Source organism: Trifolium pratense, linkage group LG5, assembly GCF_020283565.1.
Source record: "Trifolium pratense cultivar HEN17-A07 linkage group LG5, ARS_RC_1.1, whole genome shotgun sequence".
NCBI lineage: Eukaryota > Viridiplantae > Streptophyta > Magnoliopsida > Fabales > Fabaceae > Trifolium > Trifolium pratense.
Window position 1 is genome coordinate 53,434,189 of NC_060063.1, and position 18,069 is coordinate 53,452,257.

Genomic DNA, 18,069 nt, shown 5'->3' on the forward strand with positions numbered 1-18,069 from the left:
TAGTATCTTTCATGAACCCTGTTCTTTATTTTGCTTTGTTAAAAGAGTCCCCTGAAAATTTCAAGAGTGATTAGACATTCTAGAAAGAAAATGAGGGAGGAGAAAATGCTTTGGCTGGTAGTAATTTTGTTCGACCAAAAACTCGTAGTAATTTAAAGGTGTCTGACATATTCTTTGTAATTATGAACAACTACAACCTGCTCCAAACAGTTCCAAGTAAACATAAGTGTGAAACTTTTAAACGCATTGGACATAACCAGCAGGAGGTTCATCTTCTGCTCAGTAGAATGAATCATTTGAAAAAGTGATATTCAAAAGAGACCAAGCAAGAGCTTGTTTTAACTCCACAGGATGAGGGTGCGCAATGGAATTGAATCAGCATCCCTGAAGGTCGAAGTCGAATCAAGGGCACGCACTCGTCAACTATGGTGACACAATAATTTTCCATCAAAGCAAGGATCAGAGGCAAGTCCTGAAAAGGACAATTTTAGTGCAGGGAAGAATTCATTGTGCCTGCACGCTTAGGCCAAAGAGGCAAATTGACCTTCTCAAGCATCCTTAGGAGAGGAATCTCTCACATCATTGCTTTCATCCTCCTCCTCCTCATCATTATCATAGTCGGTGGAAGCAGGTTGTCCATTTAGATCCACGTTAATACCATTCAACTTTCTCACAAACTGTCCCCTAACACGAGGTCGCCTTTCTGCAAGTTGTTTCCGATTGACATACCTAATTTTCTTATCAAAGCATCGCTCTTTTCTTTTCTGTCTAAACTTCATTAATGCTGCTTCTCTCCTATCAACTTTTCTTAAGTTTGCTTCACACGAAGTTGAACTTCCTAATGATGGCCATGAATGGCCTGTAGAAACCTGACCAGTTTGTAAACAAATACTCATTGGAAAATACGGGAACGGTGTCATCCCAGTTGCATGAGGTGGACATTGGGGAACGTTATTGTACTGGGCAATCATAGATGAACTAACATGACTCTGAAGGTCCTGAATATTCTTTTGATACATTTGTGCTGATGACATCATAACATGATTAAAACCTCCTGGTGTATAATATGGATAAGCATGTTGGGCATGCATGCCTGATTGGTCGAGCTGAGAACCATAACTTCCGTTTCTTGGATGAACCACCCCATGTGGATGTTCTTCATTGTAATTATTTTGCTGTGAAACCTCCATTGATGCAGGTGGGGTACATGATCTGTCAACAGAGAAAGAATCGGGGATACTATTGCTTCTAGGTAAGTCATCTTGTGAATGGCTTTCAAACATTTCTCCATTTTCATGTCTTATAAGGTCATTACCCCCTTGTTGAGAACATGCTTGATTCATCATATCTTCCACCCTTGCTTGTGAAGTACCATTATTATCGACATGAGCAGTCTCTTCAAAGTTGCTCTTCTTGGTTGTTGTTTTGACATAAGTAAGAAAGGCTGATGACTCTCCAATTCTTAGTTCACTCTTCTTTGGACCTGATGAAAAATGTCCTGCAAAATTATGTAAAATCAGAAAGAAAAAAAAAAATGACAACGCGTTCTCACATCAGTCAAATTTTGTTCAACTTCAGGAACGCATGTATCCCTTCTATACTAAAGTCATTTTTATAATTATAAAAATGAAGCTATAGAAGGAAAAGTAAGATGTGCAAACTACCATCAAAGCTACCATCTGTAACTCTGTTGCATGGTGGATGTTGTCCTAAAGAACCTGTACAATATATAACACCAAAGCATGAACAAACACATGTATTTAATTTTATTGAAATTGAAGAAAAGATATAACAGTGCAAAATTGGCTAATAGAAGGTGTGGAAAGGTAGGAAAACTTGAAGTTAATAATAATTTGTGTCATATTATCTATCAAACAAGTTATCCCATACAAACACAGAAAATGAATAGCTGGGCACTACATTGTATACTTCAAACGAAAAGGATGAGCATACCTGTTCTCCGATCACTAATTCCGGGTACATCAGGCTGATATTCTGATGCACGAGCATATGGAAGCTCCTCAATAACAGAAGCAGCAGCAGCAGCAGAAGCAGCAGCAGTGGCACTACTGGCCTGAAGAAGTATACGACAACATGAGTTATAAGGCACAATCTTGAAGTATATGATAGCATGAACTATAAGGCACAATCTTGATCATATCATTATAATTCATAATATATCTCTTTTTGGAAAGTGATAAATGGAAGTATGAACAATGCCAATATCAAAGTCTACACAGTCAAAGGTGAAATACTTTGCAAAGCAAGCTTAAACTTAATTTTAAAAACACTGCCATATCTTCATATAATCAATTTAGTTTCAAGGTTCCATGTGATGCACAATCTCGTCAATATCTGATCATGCTGAACCTATTACTTTCAATTTTTTATTACTTAATAAGTACTGTCTTTCTAACATTTACCTCTTGTTCTTGTTGGATTGGAATTACAGGCTCTGGATTAGTGCTTCTTTTGGACCGGTCATCTGTGTCATCAGATAACAAGGTGGTACTGTTTGTATTGGCATCACTTGGGTCTGATGCTACCATATCAAAATCATAACTACAGATGTTGTTCTCTGTAAGTCCAAGCTGTCAGAATAGATATAAAAAACCTATTTCAACTTCCATTTGAGAATATATGATATGAAATATGCATTAGAAGTTTAAAGAAAAATGTAATGCGGATGTGCAATGGAGTGGAGATATGACAAGTGCATGTGTAACACAAGATTAGAAGGGGAAAGGATATAACAGAACTAAACGTAAAAGAAGATAAGGAATGATAGGATAAGGAAATGTTCACAAAAAAAAAGCAGATCGGAAAAGACGCAAAATGGAGATATGCAATTGCACATGCATAGTAAAGACCACAGGTGAAGTTTAAGAACAGATAGAAATGAAAAAATAGTATGAATAAACACAAGAGGCCAACATCCATAAATATGAAGTAGGACAATACATACCATCCGTCTCCGTCTCCACATGTGTGTCCACAAATTCAATAGTTCATTAGTGCGTAAAGGCTTTACTAGATAATCTGCTGCTCCGAGTCTTAAGCACTTAACAACAATTGATACCTCGTCTTGTGCAGACATCACTAAACCAAAAATAAAAATAATAAATAACATTGACAAAAGAAAATAATATAGTTTGAATAAAATAGTTAGCCTTACAAAGTTCCTTGTGAAAATAAAGAACCAAAGCTTACTTATAATAGGGATTCGGCGCAATTCTTTATCCCGTGCTATGTATTTCAACATCTTCATGCCCTTTTTGGTTGGAAGGTCAACTTCAGCTAGTATGATATCTATATATTGCCCTTCCGCATTCAATGCATCAATAACTTGCCTTGCTGATCTTACAGACGTAACTGTGAAGTATGAAAAATCCATAGTTTATACTTTATATATCTTTAGTGAATATTTGAGGAATTGGAGAAGCATTAAATCATAAAAGCCAGACTGCATCCACACCAGGAACAGCGAACACTTAATCAAATCATTACATGCAAAGGTATTTTTCATTCATGGAAGTTCAAAAGGAAGGGAGAGGGAACTCAAAAGGGGAAAATATTGCACAAGTTCATACATCTGGACACTAATTCTTACAAATAAAATTGAACCTCAAATTCATGAACACCCAATGAAAATCCACACTAGACGTATTTCTAAAAGTTGAAGTAAGCAAGTCCCTTGCACAGACTAAATGCCTAACTTATACTCCTCTTGGAATGATGTTTCATAACCTTGAAGAAACAGGCGTAGGCATCAAAAGGAAACAATTTGATAATTGGATAGAGAACACAATGAGTTTAATAAATGATATAAGGCAATGTTTGAATAAATAACTTATTAGGCGCTTATGGCATAAGCATTTATCCTACAAGAACTTATGTATAAACTATTTCTTTATCAAAAAGATAAAATTACATCAAATTCTTCTCATATAAGCTTTAAGCTGTTTTCATAAGTTATCCTAAAGTCTAACGAGCTTATGAAAATAAGCCGAAAATAGTTTATGAACGTGTCCTAAGTTATTGTCCTAAGTTATTTGAACTTAGGACATGTTCAAATAAGTCAAACTAAATAAACTCTTAACTCCATAACAAGAAGACATCAATTTAGCCAGAAGAAATTTAAATTTGACATACAAAATAACAACATCCTTTCATGTCTTACACTACACCTTTATAACAAAGCAAAATTTGAATTTAATCTTTGTGACAACACATAAGCAAACCAAAAGATTGATCAAGTGTTACTAGTTATTCCTAATCCTTAAGCACTATAAAATAATGAATCACAAAAATTATTAGCCAAAAAAATAAGGGGAAATTTCATACCCTGATAAGAGCAATTCAAAAGAAGAGTAAAAACCTCTTCTGAACTCTTGGAATCATTATCACAAAGCAAAATCCTAACTTTACTCCTATCAATGAATCCATCACCATTCTTGCTATTATTTCCACCACAATTACTCTCTTTGCTATTCAAATCAATAAGTTCCTCAATCTCCATCTTAACTCCTTTGCCCTAAACTAAACACAAATCAATACTAAAACAACCTAACTTCCATCCAAAACCAAATTTTTAACCCAAATCCTTAATTAATTACATCTATGAAATTGAAATTCATAAACTATTCTCATCATCACCCACTTTATCCCAAAAAAAATCACAATTGGAAAATCAAAGAGGACTTGGAAAAATCTAATAGTTAAGAAAAAAATCAAATTTTTTGGTGACCCAAAAGGAAGAAAACTGGAAATGAAAATGGGGTTTGCGGGATTGGAAAATTTGCGATGGATGCTGGTGGGGACTAACGTGCGCTGAAAAGGAAGAAGGAGAAGGAATAAAGTGGGTGAAAATGGGGGCGTAAGATAGCAAAAGGGAAATGACGTGGAAAGAAAAAGAGAGGAAAAGTGAAAAAGGAAAGAGAAATAGATATTTAGTAGTTAGTGTGGCTGTGGGTTGATATTTTGTTAGCGATAGATAGCTGGCCACGTCACTTCAAGTTCAATATCTTTGCTCACCCATTGAGCCACCACCACTAATCACAACCAAAATATCCTAAAATATCTAGTAGCTTAATCGTGCAGCATCCGCAATGGAGCATTCTTATTTTGAGTATTTAACTCTGTTTCACTTGTACATATCACTAGTTTATAAATTTTTAATAATAGTACTTAATAAGCACTAAATCACTCCCACCAATAACTCTATATCTTTATAAGTAGATCCCAAAAAATATATTATAATGAGAAGATAGATGATACTACTTATTTGAGAAGTAGTACCTATTAAATATGTTTTGCTCCAAGGTAGTACTAATACCTAAGACCATACACATCGGTGCTTTTTACATGAAAAGCAACGCTCTTTGTCAGGAGCACATGGATAATTCAAAGAAATTCATCGTTGCTACAGTGCAATGCATTGCTTTGTTTACCAACGGTTACAAACTGACACATGGTATAAATGAGTACTGCAACGGCTATATCCCATTTATTTTAAAAAATTTGAATCATTTTTGGTATAAATAGATATCTCACTTCATTATTTTTTTTCATTCACATCTAGTCTTAACTATTTATTCTATCTCTTTTAAATTATTTTTTTCACATTTAACTTGACAATGAACCCCAATCACCATAATTCTTGGTCAAATTATATACAAAATAGTGTCAATTCTTCTCATATTCCAAATCTACAAAATAGTGGCAATTCTTCTCATATCTCAAATCAACAAAACTCATACTTTGGAAATGCACCTTTTAACCCAAATCCAACTTTTAACCCGAATTTTCAAAATTCTCCTTTTATTCCAAATCTACAAATTAACCCACACTTTGAAAATTATCCATATCAATTAACTAACCCCACTATGCTTCATGGGATTCAAATGAGTAGTAGTGGCATGCAATCAATTGATCAAGTGCCTGAAACACCACAGTTTTGCACTCAAGGTGGGTTGGAAACTATTAACATTGGTGAAGAAGTTGGATCAACGGTTGTTAAGACGCCAAAAACAAGATTCCAACCAAAGGAAGATGAAGTTCTCATTCAATCATGGCTCAACAGTTCAAAGAATGCAATTATTGGGATTGATCAAAAAGGAGAAAGTTTTTGGAAGAGGATTGGTGAAGCTTATAACAAGTATCGCGACAAAAAGTATATAGAAAGAAAACCAATGGTACTAAAAGGTCGATGGCACAAAATAAATCATGCAGTTCAAAAATTTGTTGGGTGCTACAAACAAGCTGTGACTACACAAAAAAGCGGGAGCTGCGAGAGCGACATTATTTCAGCCGCAAAACAAATGAGTAAAATACATTTTTATATATTATTGTAAAATATAAATGAGTAAAACATGTGGGACCCAATGAGACCCATTTAAGAGTTTTTGATGAGTTGTATGGATATTTGAGAAATGTGGTTGAGTTGCTTAAATAATTGAAAAGTGTAAAATAATATAAAGAATGATATATGACCCACTTAAAGAACTCATATTGAGTTTTGGGATAATGGTGCTCTAATAGGTATCACTTCTTATTGAAATATGTACTACCAATGAAGATGGTCTTATGTCTCCATAATAGGCCAAGTATATAAGTCTTTTACCGTGCACAAGTTACGAATACTACTATAACGAAAACGAATTTTATAAAACTCACCGTTGGATTAAAAATTTATATCGTATAGATCAATATCAGCGTCTATCAGCGAACGTAGGAGCGTTATCAATAGAAATGTGTAGAATAGGTTGATAGAAAGGTCATAGACTACGCGAGCAATATCAGCGAACGTAGGAGCGTTAGAAACAACTTCGGCGTTGATTCCGTTACATCACCCAGTTATACATTTCGAATATTTAAATATGACATAGATTCAAATATTTGTTATACATTTCGAAAAACTTACACCATATTTGAAGTTATATTAGTATATTATTCATTATCATTTGTAACAAAATTTTTAACTCATTCCTTGAAACTTTAATTAAGGCTTAATTAGTAAAATGGTCTCTTAAAGACATTTTTTGTTTCACATGGGTCCCTTAAAGAAAAAAAATGTCTGAATAGGTCCCTTAAAGAAAAAAAAGATCTGAATAGGTCCCTTAAAGACATATTCATTAATCAGTTTGATCCTATTCAGACCTTTTTTTATGGACCAAATTGATTAATGGAGATGTCTTTAAGATACCTATTCAGACATTTTTTTTCTTTAAGGGACCAATTTAAAACCAAAAATATATTTAAGAGATCATTTTACTAATTAAGCCTTTAATTAACTATTGAAATGACAACATATTTTTTTTGTCAACTTGAAATGACAATATATAATTGGCCACGAGAAAAAAAACGATGTTGAAAAATAATTTTTTTGTATTATAAATTTTATTTGAGAATTGTGAGTTGGATAAACTATTTCCTTATCAAATATGTCATTTATATTTTTCAAAATAGAGCAAAAATAAACTAACTTAACTCATACTCAAAATTAAATATGATAAAAATCATGTAGAACGTAATTTTTTTGACTTTTTTTTACCAACACTTTAAATGATTTTTTATTTGGATCAACCAAAAGAATGTGATGATGAATTTGTATACCAAAATCATCAGTAAATTGTTTCGGAAATCGACCAACACGTATATATACAAAGATTGAACAAAATATTATTAACAAAAACATTAACTATTTTGAACCCAAATTAATAAAATATACAATATAATAAAATGCACAAAAAAAAAAATAAATAGTAAGCCCAAAGCAATAATAATATACGTTCGTACATTAAATGATGTGAGTGACTGATCTCGCTAATTGAAAGATTTTCATCGGTTTAAATGGAACCAATTACTATCATATATATCTTACGAAAACCTTCTCCACGAAACACACGATGGCTGCACGCTCTTTGAATCTCTGAAGGCAAGAAAGTAGGAACGTAACGAAAATTTTCAAACAAAACCTGAGCCTTGTTCTGAAGGTTCGATCTCTGTCTTCAGCCATTGAAGAAAAACCGTCCCATTCGAATGAATTTCCATTTTTTCTCTCCGAAGAAAACCGCATTTTTGGAGTTACAACTGATGCACATAACATGTTTGATGAATTTCTCCAATGAAAATTCAACATGCTAAGCTCCGCTTTTAAACGCTGTTGGCTTCAAAATTCGTGTGCCCATAAGTTCCAATTATTTTCAGGGTCTCTCTATTCCACATTGCAATCAATATCTGCACCTCCCCAGTTGCAAGACCTCTGCAATATTGTCACCAGCACTGTCGGTGGACTAGATGATCTAGAGTTAAGTCTAAATAAGTTTAAGGGTTCTTTAACTTCGTCTCTTGTAGCTCAAGTTATTGATTCTGTTAAACATGAGGCACATACTAGAAGAATGCTCAGGTTCTTCTTATGGTCCAATAAAAATTTGAGTTATGATTTGGAAGACAAGGATTATAATTATGCTCTTAGAGTTTTCGCCGAAAAGAAAGACTACACGGCAATGGATATCTTGCTTGGAGATTTCAAGAAGGAGGGTAGAGTCATGGATGCTCAAACTTTTGGTGTTGTAGCTGAGAATTTTGTTAAACTCGGAAAAGAAGACGAGGCGTTGGGTATTTTTAAGAACTTAGATAAGTATAAGTGTCTTATTGATGAATTCACGGTTACTGCTATTATTAACGCTCTTTGCTCTAAAGGGCATGCTAAGAGGGCTGAAGGTGTAGTTTGGCATCATAAAGACAAGATTAAAGGCGTGCTACCTTGCATTTATAGAAGTCTTCTTTATGGTTGGTCTGTGCAGAGGAATGTGAAGGAATCTAGGAGAATCATTCAAGAGATGAAGACAAACGGGGTTATCCCAGATTTAGTTTGCTATAACACATTCCTTAGGTGCCTTTGTGAAAGGAATCTCAGACATAATCCTTCAGGACTTGTGCCTGAAGCTTTAAATGTGATGATGGAGATGAGGTCTTATAAGGTTTCACCGACCTCAATCAGTTACAACATTTTGCTTTCTTGTTTGGGGAAGACTAGAAGAGTTAAGGAATCTTGTCAAATACTTGAAGCAATGAACAAATCTGGTGTTACTCAAGATTGGGTCAGCTATTATCTGGTGGCAAGGGTTTTGTTTCTGAGTGGTAGATTTGGTAAAGGGAAAGAGATAGTGGATCAAATGATTGAAAAAGGTTTAGTACCAAATCATAAGTTTTATTACAGTTTGATCGGTATTCTTTGTGGGGTTGAAAGGGTAAATCATGCTCTTGAATTGTTTGAGAAAATGAAGGGAAGCTCAGTGGGAGGTTATGGACCAGTTTATGATGTGCTCATTCCAAAGCTTTGTAGAGGAGGGGATTTTGAAAAAGGAAAAGAACTTTGGGATGAAGCCACATGTATGGGCATAACTCTTCAGTGCTCAAGGGATGTTTTGGATCCTTCAATAACAGAAGTATATAAACCTAAAAGACCAGAAAAAATCAATGTTGTGGATAGCTCAAAAGCCAAGCCTCAGCAGAAACTTTCAAATTATCTTGAGAGAATGAAAATGAGAAAAATTGCAGCATGGAAGAAGAAAATGAAAAAGAAATCTGCAGCATCTTAGGTTGTTATTTATGTAGTCTTTGTGAACAATTTATTATTGGTGCCTGCTTATAACAATACATTACTGCTGGTTTGTGCAAACTGTACTTATCAATTTTTACTTGGATCCTAATAATCTTATCTTTTGTTAGTTTAAGTTCAAATTTTACTCTGCTTTTTCATGTTTGTTAGTGATACCGTATTGTGTCATCACTTTTTCCTCGGATCCTAAAACAAAAATAGTTAATAATGCATGTCTTGGATGGTTATCAAAGCTAACGACGGGTGCTTTTGCAAGTGAGTAATAGTTTCACTTTCTGGGACCTGAATTCCCAGAAAAGCTTATTTCAGTATTCACACTAATCACCATTGCATTTGGCTATGTCTCTTTCTGTTTTCTCCATGATTAATTAAACTCAATTAATTTGAGGTTCATTTGGCATGATAAAAATGGTCATTTTTCTAGGTTGGATATGCTGATATGTATCTAATACTATCTTCAGGTAGACAGTATCACAATGTTGAGATTCTGCGAAAGCAAGAGTAATATATTTTGAAATCTGGCACATGGGTTATTGCATTCATTGCACATGCAAGTTAAGGAAATGAAATAGACAAGATTCATGTATGGGGATCTTGTAGGACCTTTGGCCATTTCTCACCCATGATGCCATTTGCAATAATATGGAAGTTGGATCCACACACTTTCCCATTGGCCTGCCTGCATGCTGGTGTGAGTGTGAGTGTGACGTTATGTAATGTGTAACGTGTTTCTTCCTTGAAGATGCTATGTTTTTGTAGAAGAACTGAATAACACGTTGTTGATGTTGTAGAGTGCACAATAGATCACAGACAAGAAATGGTCCATTTGACAGAACAGCCAAAGCTGGATTCAGATGTAGATGTGTGGGGTTTAATTCTCTTTTCCTCATTAATTTTGTAAAAATATGCTTTTAACAGTCAATTTTTTCCTAGTACCATGTAACAATTCAAATTTATGATTATGATCAATATTTTTAAATTCTACTGACTGAAAATAATATATAGTATTAATAATCAATTCCTATGCTTGTGCCTTGGTTTAACTTTTTTCTCAATTATCATGCCTAATGTCTCATCTAAATAAGTGTGTGGTTGAAACTTGCTTGTCTCTTTTAACTTGTCGGATAGAGTAATGTCTCCACTTTCCCTTTTAAGCTAAAAAAATATGAAATATCAATAATGAATAATCATTAGTTGTTTCGGTAGTAATTGACGTTTGATTTGGTAGGAAGGACCACAGTTCGATTCCTCATAACTACAATTGGGAGAAAACTGAAAGTCAGAAACGACTTGATGCCGAATTAGTCGCCGAATCAAATTATGCGGTTCAATGAGTCAGATACTAAAAACTTGTAAATGATTAAAAGAAAATGAAATATTAATTCACATAATGATTAAAAACCCCCTAAAAATGTGTTATCAAAATAAAATTAAAAAAAAATATTTGTCAAAATAAATAAATAAAATAATAAATTGTACAGTCCAACTCCATCCATTGTTGTACTGTAATTTGATTTGATATGCGCGTAGGAACTAAAAAAAATGTTCACTTTGCAACATTAACATAACATAAACTTTCTTTTTGACCAACTACATTAACATAAACATTAATATTAATAATACTAAGCTGCTAGATTAGGTTGAAACAAAATAAAAAACAGAACCTCCCAATGAGAATGAGAATGTCTTTGTTGCTCTGTTTCTGATTGTAGTATGAATTTTTTAGTTCATAAACCCAACATTTTAGAAAGTAGAAAAACTCTTTTCTTCTTATATCTTCCAATTCAATAAACCAGATTTGTTTTGTTGTGTTGTGTGTGTCCAATTTCATCAATCAAATTTCAGAAACTCATAGCAAGAGTGAGACAATAGAAAGAAACAAAACAAAAAAAAAATGGGAAAAGAGAATACAACAGTTCACAAAAGAACCAGTAGTGCAGGTTTACCAACAACAAACACCAACAGCAAAAACCGCCGCGGTCGACAGATCCACAAAACATTCAACAACATTAAAATCACAATCCTCTGTGGTTTCGTAACAATCCTCGTCCTACGTGGCACTATCGGCGTTAACCTCAGTTCCTCCGATTCCGACGCCGTCAACCAAAACATCATAGAAGAAACAAACCGTATCCTCGCTGAGATCCGATCCGACGCTGACCCATCTGATCCTAATGATAAAGATGAAACCTTTTTCAATCCAAACGCTACTTTCACACTTGGTCCCAAGATTTCTGATTGGGATTCTCAGCGTAAGACATGGCTTGTTCAAAACCCTGAATACCCTAATTTTGTTAGAGGTAAAGCTCGAATCTTGTTACTAACTGGGTCTCCTCCTAAGCCTTGTGATAACCCAATTGGGGATCATTACTTGTTGAAGTCTATTAAGAATAAGATTGATTATTGTAGATTACATGGGATTGAAATTGTTTATAATATGGCTCATCTTGATATTGAACTTGCTGGTTATTGGGCTAAATTGCCTATGATTAGGAGGTTGATGTTGTCACATCCTGAAGTTGAATGGATTTGGTGGATGGATAGTGATGCATTGTTTACTGATATGGTTTTTGAGCTTCCTTTGTCTAAGTATGATGATTATAATTTGGTTATTCATGGTTATCCTGATTTGTTGTTTGAGCAGAAGTCATGGATTGCTATCAATACTGGTAGTTTTCTTTTTAGGAATTGTCAGTGGTCTTTGGATTTGCTTGATGAGTGGGCTCCGATGGGTCCTAAAGGTCCTGTTCGAGAAGAGGCTGGGAAGGTCTTGACTGCTAATCTTAAAGGGAGACCGGCTTTTGAGGCTGATGATCAGTCTGCTTTGATATATTTGTTACTGTCTAAGAAGGAAAAGTGGATGGATAAGGTTTTTCTTGAGAATTCTTACTATTTGCATGGTTATTGGGCTGGGTTGGTTGATCGGTATGAGGAGATGATTGAGAAGTATCATCCGGGATTAGGGGATGAGAGGTGGCCGTTTGTGACTCATTTTGTGGGTTGTAAGCCGTGTGGAAGTTATGGAGATTATCCTGTTGAGAGGTGTCTCAGTAGTATGGAGAGGGCTTTCAATTTTGCTGATAATCAAGTGCTTAAACTCTACGGTTTCAGGCATCGCGGTCTGTTGAGTCCTAAGATTAAGAGAATTAGAAATGAGACAGTTACTCCTTTGGAGTTTGTCGACCAGTTTGATATTCGAAGGCATTCTACAGAAAGTAGTGAATCAAAAAGCTAGTGAGAATAACTAGTTTAATTGCTTATTTATTGCAGATAGTAATTGATTAGAAGTGGAATTTGATTTTGTGACAGTTCATATGTAACTTCTGCTTGTTCTGTTGTCTTGGTACTTCTTTGAAATGTTAGGATAGAATTCTTTCATAAGTTATCTTTTTCCCTGCTGTGTTTGAGCTATCAGCAAACAAATTTTATTTGCTGATCTGCTGTTTACTGAGCTTCCATTGTATTTTCTCTTTTGGGGCATGAATTCAACTTAATATACATACACTCCCTCTTGATTTTTTATGTTTTTTTATTTGTAACATAAGGTAACAACTGGTTTCTGTTTCTGTGTATTTGGCTTGCAGATCTCAAATATTTGTTTCCAAAATTCCAAGAGAAGACAAATGAAAGAAAGAAAATGTACAATATAGTTAGCCAGAATTATCATTTGAAGTTAATTTTTGACATGCGGCACTTCAACTTCTGGACAATGTCTGGATTCATGTTCACCCTCAAGATGATAGTGAATCCAGAATGAATGTTAAAGAGGATGCTTTAACATGCAAGTCATAACGAGACTGAAAAAAAATATCTATACCATGCATGCACCAGAAACTTTTAGCTGCAACATTACTTGTATATTAGGAAATCTTACAGTAACAGGATGTATCCAAGTTATTTAGCGATGTTCGCGTCAAAACTCATTCAGTAAGAAAGAGACCGAGTATGTTAGGAAACACATACTGTCCCCGCTAGTCACTCCTGATTTAGTTCTGAAAAGCTTTAGAAATTTCCAAACACATCATGCGACTTGCTATAATATTGGATTTAAACGTGATTCTTCGGGACATAATATTTTGTGATAAAAGAGAGCCAAAAGATACAAACAAAATTAGACTTCACAATAGAGAAACTAACACAAGATTTGCTAACAAGGAAAAAAGCAAGAAAGGATAAGGCAACATAAAAAACCCTGAAACAAATATCAAGTGTAAGACCATGTTTTAGCTTCGGCCAATTGTTTTGCTTTCCATAACAAGAGCCATACCAAGTTACTGAGGTAGAATTGGTAATAGAATTGACTAACTGGAAGTTGGGATGCATTTGGTTGCATCCAGTATATACCAAGGATCATACAGAAATCTTTACCTCAAAAAAAAAAGAGAAAGGATCATACAGAAATCTCAACTCCAAGTTATCTTCAACCCATTAAAATTCTCTAGTTTTTGGTTTAGCTGTTGAATAAGCCAGTTTGATTTTTTAAAAATGGCCTGTATCCAAATCACATTGTCCAGTGATATCTGAGTTGCTAAGCAATAAATTTTAGTGTATTTTTTATTTTTATTTTTGAGTTTTAAAATCTAATGAGTTGTTAAACACTTCAAATGTTGGTTTTCTTTTCTTTTTTATCATAAAAGGGAGGAAAACATCATTATTTCTACAGCAATAGATAAGTAGATAATATCATGTTGGGTACCATTGACAAAATCCTTTCTGCATAATTTTTTTTTCATACACATGAATCACAAATCAAACCTAACATAATATGCTTAAGAATTTCATACAAAAATAATTACATGCTTGAGAAAATTGACCCTCTTTCATTAACAAAAGCTAAATGCAAATAAGAATAGATTTTGGTCAAATAAAACCAAGTTTAGGACTTTCCTAAAGCTAAACCAAAATGTTGGAGCCAATTTGAGATCAACAGCTTGTAAAAATGCAATATGTGCTAAATTTCGGAGCAAGAAGAACATTGCTAACTAAACATTAGTACAGTTAGAGTGTGCTCTGCTAGTTTCCCTGCCAGCCATTTTCTTCCATTATGTTTGAGATGAAAACACTTCTTAGTTCATGTTAGAACAATCTGCTGTAGTGGGGAATATGCACCAAGAATCATAATTAGTTCTTTTGTCTATTTACATACCAACAAATACCTGCAGAACCACGCAAATTGCAAAGTGCAAATGTAAGCAGCGATACTTCAAAGTGGAAAGAAGAAAGACAGTATCAGTGTACTACAGAAAAGATCTTTACCAGTACTCTTCATGAATGTGGTTTGCAATAGGTACCATATTCGCAAACCTTAGCCAATCATTTAACCACTTTTGCAGCCAAAGCTTTGTGACGCTCAATCAGCATTTCATTCATTTGTGCTATCTGGTGCAAAAGTTGGGCAATTTTCTGTAAATAAAACAAACAATCAGAACCAGAGAAGAAACACCAGAGAAATGAAGGACAGACAAGAAACTGCAACAAAAGTAAGGCTTCAACTGAATGAATGAACAGAAAGCAGACAGAGACAAACATGATTGTATTTATACAAAGGTGAATGAATGAATAGAATGCAGACAGAGGCAAACATCATTGTATTTGACTAGAGGTAAATGAAGGAATAGAAACTAGATAGAGACAAACATGCCCGGCCATGCTTATGCAAACTACGGATCCAATCTTGAGAAAGTAGCCAAACAGAATAAAATACTAAACAGGGCTATGTTCTCATGAGCAAGCCCTGATAAACTAATCAAGAAGCATTTTAAAAAAGTATTTAATTCATATACACCATCAGTGTAAACAGATGTTTTACACTGTCAATCAATCATAACCGTGAAATTATTCAAAACATTTTCCTTTATTCATAACTATTTTTAAATTCATTCACTTGATTGGTTATGATTTGCCAACAGTGTAAAACTGTTTACACTGACAACATATAAATTAAACTCAAAAAATTAAAAGAATCTTGTAACAACTTCAATTTTTCAAACAATAACTTCTTGCATAAGTTGAAATTAGCTTCTGCATCGCATTATTTTCAGTAGCTCTCTTATATAACTTTTCCATAAACATCTATAACATTATACTCCTAAGCAAGAAACTGATCAAAACAAGACCTATAAAGTTACATCAATTAAAAAACTTCCCTTCAAAGCAAGAAACTATTCCAAAACCCAAACTAGTCCTAGTTCTTCCCTATAAATGTGATCCTATCCAATTCACTAGCTCTTCCATCCAATGGAGCAAAATAGCTATGCTTTCTATTTTATTTTTTGTGTGTTAACCTTCTGTTTTCTAGGGAAAGGGGGTAATCCAAAGTTCAGCCGCCGCGAGGAAAGTAAAGTCTAACCAATAATTGTTCCCACCAGGAATCGACCTCGGGTTCCCAAGCTATTCGTCCTAGGGGGAGCTCATTAATCACTTGAGCACAATGACTTAAGTAGTTACTATGTTTTCTATTCTATGCTAATGCTAGTATCATATCATGGCATAAACGCATTTTATTCAACAAGTAACTAAAATTTTGAAATTCCAATGAAACATAAAAATAAACAAAATGCAAGATTAAAGTAATTGAATTTGAACAAACCCCATCTTTCTCCATAATGATTTGCACAAGACGAGACTCATTAGGCGTAAGATTCCGATTCCTCCTTCTATTCTTCTTCCTCCTCATCAACATCATCACAATGAATACCACAGTGACAGCAGGTAACCCAAATGACCGAATTGCCCCTCCACGGTTCCGGCAAGATGAAACAGCTGAAACGAACTTAGAACGTAAGATCTGAAAACCAATACACAACCACCCAATAAAGTCTCCACCTTTTCGAAGAGTTGAATCCAATTGTGGCGAATATTCACCACATGTTTCGCAATCAGAAGTTGAAAAAGACGGAGGAGAACAAGAAGGTGGTGATTGCGGTTGCAATTGTGGTGGAATTTGGTGATTTGTGAAGAGATTGAGATTTTCGTGGTTAATTGGGGGAAATATTGAAAAATCGTTTTTTTTATCATTGATTACTACCATTGGCGATTCGTTTGGATTGGCAATGACGGGAATTGAACCACGGTGATGATGAATGCGATCATTGACCATTGTTTATTGAAGATTGAAGAATTGTCATGCCAAATTTGGAGTGAATTGAGAAAGTTGAATTTTGTAGGGTTCGTTAGATTAGAGAGTTGTTGGGTTCTGGTTCTGCTTCTGCAGTATGCATTTTTCAAATGCTTATTTATAGTCCACTATAATATTCAATAAAATTATCTTTTAAATCAGTTTTTATTATATTTTAAAATCATTTTTTTTATTACAAAGATTTTCTTTTAATATAAATATAAATAAAAATAAATACTATTGAGTTTATTTTTAGTATTTAGTTCCTAGATGAAGTGACAAGATATTTTGTGTTTGATTTTAGATGAAGGTATTCAATATTATTAGTATTGTCAATTGAATTTTTTGGTAATCTGTGTTGACGGATGTAGCCGCTGGTGTTTTTGGTAATTCATGTGCTCGTGGGGCTTGATCCTGTTGACTGACCATTCCTTAATCTGGCTTTCAATTAATTATGGGTTGCTTCAACAAGATTTGAATTGTCGAAGGTTGGAGGTTGATATAGAGGTCTCACTTTGTCCGGATCTATCTCAATATCTGTATCATTCCCTGACGTCAGACTATTTAGCTTGAAAAAAACCATCATCGTTTAGCTTGGTGCAGGGAGTAGTGGGTACATGGACCGTTCCGTGCTGACGGTCGGTGCATTCGCCTTAATTTATTAGGATTTCTATATTGTCTTTTAGGATTAAATAGGAGTTGGTATGCTTGATTGTTCTACGTTAAGTCTTTGGCCCGGGTAAGGTCTAGTCCCCCTTGTAATATCTTATTTTTCTTTTTTAATAATAATATGAGTTATAGGTGGAGGACGGGGAAGGAGAGAGGTGCCAACATAGTTGAGATATCTATCCCTACCTTAATATCTAGATGTTCTTAAATTTTAAAGTATTTTATTTAAAAAATAAATGTATCTTTTAATTTTGAAAATAAAAAAAATAAAAATAAAAATAGTGTGTATTGGAACTTGTTTGTTAAAAATAATAGATTTTTGGTCCTCTTTCATTAGAAATTTCATTCTTCTCAAATAAAAACCGAAAATAAAAATACATATTTTATGTTTGACGTATCCAACATTGACCCATCGCGTACTCTTTATAATAAATTAATAAAATAGTACGGCTTCGGTATGTACCATATGAGTACCGCAAGCACTGACCGGTGCACGACACTGGTACACTCTCTCAAATATAGCCATGCTTCATAGGTGATGATATTACTTCAATCTTCAACTATGAGATGGTTTGTGAATTAACTCATATTTTTTTGTAAGTGCCACTGTTTTCTATAAATTGTGAATAGAAAATTTTATGATTGCATGCAATGGTAA

General features: G+C 34.2%; 5 protein-coding genes across 5 annotated transcripts; 3 read left to right on the top strand and 2 right to left on the bottom strand.

The window, feature by feature from the left end:
* Positions 1-121: 121 nt before the first annotated feature.
* On the bottom strand, positions 122-5,303 carry LOC123884032 (two-component response regulator-like APRR1). Its single transcript, XM_045933028.1, has 7 exons — positions 4,345-5,303; positions 3,211-3,372; positions 2,966-3,099; positions 2,424-2,591; positions 1,954-2,074; positions 1,665-1,718; positions 122-1,498 (listed from the first exon to the last, which is right to left on the bottom strand). Exons 1-7 carry the CDS (start codon positions 4,517-4,519, stop codon positions 549-551), a joined length of 1,764 nt encoding a protein of 587 aa, XP_045788984.1. The 5' UTR covers positions 4,520-5,303; the 3' UTR covers positions 122-548.
* Positions 5,304-5,636: 333 nt separating this feature from the next.
* Positions 5,637-6,597, top strand: LOC123886896. The gene is made up of 2 exons (XM_045936170.1): positions 5,637-6,194; positions 6,541-6,597. The coding sequence occupies exons 1-2, from the start codon at positions 5,637-5,639 to the stop codon at positions 6,595-6,597; spliced, it is 615 nt and encodes a 204-aa protein (XP_045792126.1).
* A 1,092-nt stretch (positions 6,598-7,689) lies between these two features.
* On the top strand, positions 7,690-9,884 carry LOC123883924 (pentatricopeptide repeat-containing protein At5g61370, mitochondrial). Its single transcript, XM_045932892.1, has one exon. The coding sequence runs from the start codon at positions 8,139-8,141 to the stop codon at positions 9,603-9,605; it is 1,467 nt and encodes a 488-aa protein (XP_045788848.1). The 5' UTR covers positions 7,690-8,138; the 3' UTR covers positions 9,606-9,884.
* A 1,294-nt stretch (positions 9,885-11,178) lies between these two features.
* On the top strand, positions 11,179-13,127 carry LOC123883925 (probable xyloglucan 6-xylosyltransferase 5). Its single transcript, XM_045932893.1, has one exon. It carries the CDS (start codon positions 11,520-11,522, stop codon positions 12,858-12,860), a length of 1,341 nt encoding a protein of 446 aa, XP_045788849.1. The 5' UTR covers positions 11,179-11,519; the 3' UTR covers positions 12,861-13,127.
* Positions 13,128-14,363: 1,236 nt separating this feature from the next.
* Positions 14,364-16,869, bottom strand: LOC123883926. The gene is made up of 3 exons (XM_045932894.1): positions 16,215-16,869; positions 14,882-15,028; positions 14,364-14,781 (listed from the first exon to the last, which is right to left on the bottom strand). Exons 1-2 carry the CDS (start codon positions 16,722-16,724, stop codon positions 14,939-14,941), a joined length of 600 nt encoding a protein of 199 aa, XP_045788850.1. The 5' UTR covers positions 16,725-16,869; the 3' UTR covers positions 14,364-14,781; positions 14,882-14,938.
* Positions 16,870-18,069: the final 1,200 nt, after the last annotated feature.

What these genes read in the sequence shown, in the direction of transcription:
- LOC123884032 (XM_045933028.1), bottom strand. Translation starts at nt 4,519, where the DNA reads ATGGAGATTGAGGAACTTATTGATTTGAATAGCAAAGAGAGTAATTGT. An exon ending in TGTGGAGACGGAGACGGATG is followed by an intron (nt 2,592 to 2,965) that starts GTATGTATTGTC and finishes CTATTCTGACAG; the next exon opens with CTTGGACTTACAGAGAACAA. An exon ending in AATTAGTGATCGGAGAACAG is followed by an intron (nt 1,719 to 1,953) that starts GTATGCTCATCC and finishes TATATTGTACAG; the next exon opens with GTTCTTTAGGACAACATCCA.
- LOC123886896 (XM_045936170.1), top strand. Translation starts at nt 5,637, where the DNA reads ATGAACCCCAATCACCATAATTCTTGGTCAAATTATATACAAAATAGT. An exon ending in ATATAGAAAGAAAACCAATG is followed by an intron (nt 6,195 to 6,540) that starts GTACTAAAAGGT and finishes GTGCTCTAATAG; the next exon opens with GTATCACTTCTTATTGAAAT.
- LOC123883924 (XM_045932892.1), top strand. Translation starts at nt 8,139, where the DNA reads ATGCTAAGCTCCGCTTTTAAACGCTGTTGGCTTCAAAATTCGTGTGCC.
- LOC123883925 (XM_045932893.1), top strand. Translation starts at nt 11,520, where the DNA reads ATGGGAAAAGAGAATACAACAGTTCACAAAAGAACCAGTAGTGCAGGT.
- LOC123883926 (XM_045932894.1), bottom strand. Translation starts at nt 16,724, where the DNA reads ATGGTCAATGATCGCATTCATCATCACCGTGGTTCAATTCCCGTCATT. An exon ending in TCATTATGGAGAAAGATGGG is followed by an intron (nt 15,029 to 16,214) that starts GTTTGTTCAAAT and finishes TTTTATTTACAG; the next exon opens with AAAATTGCCCAACTTTTGCA.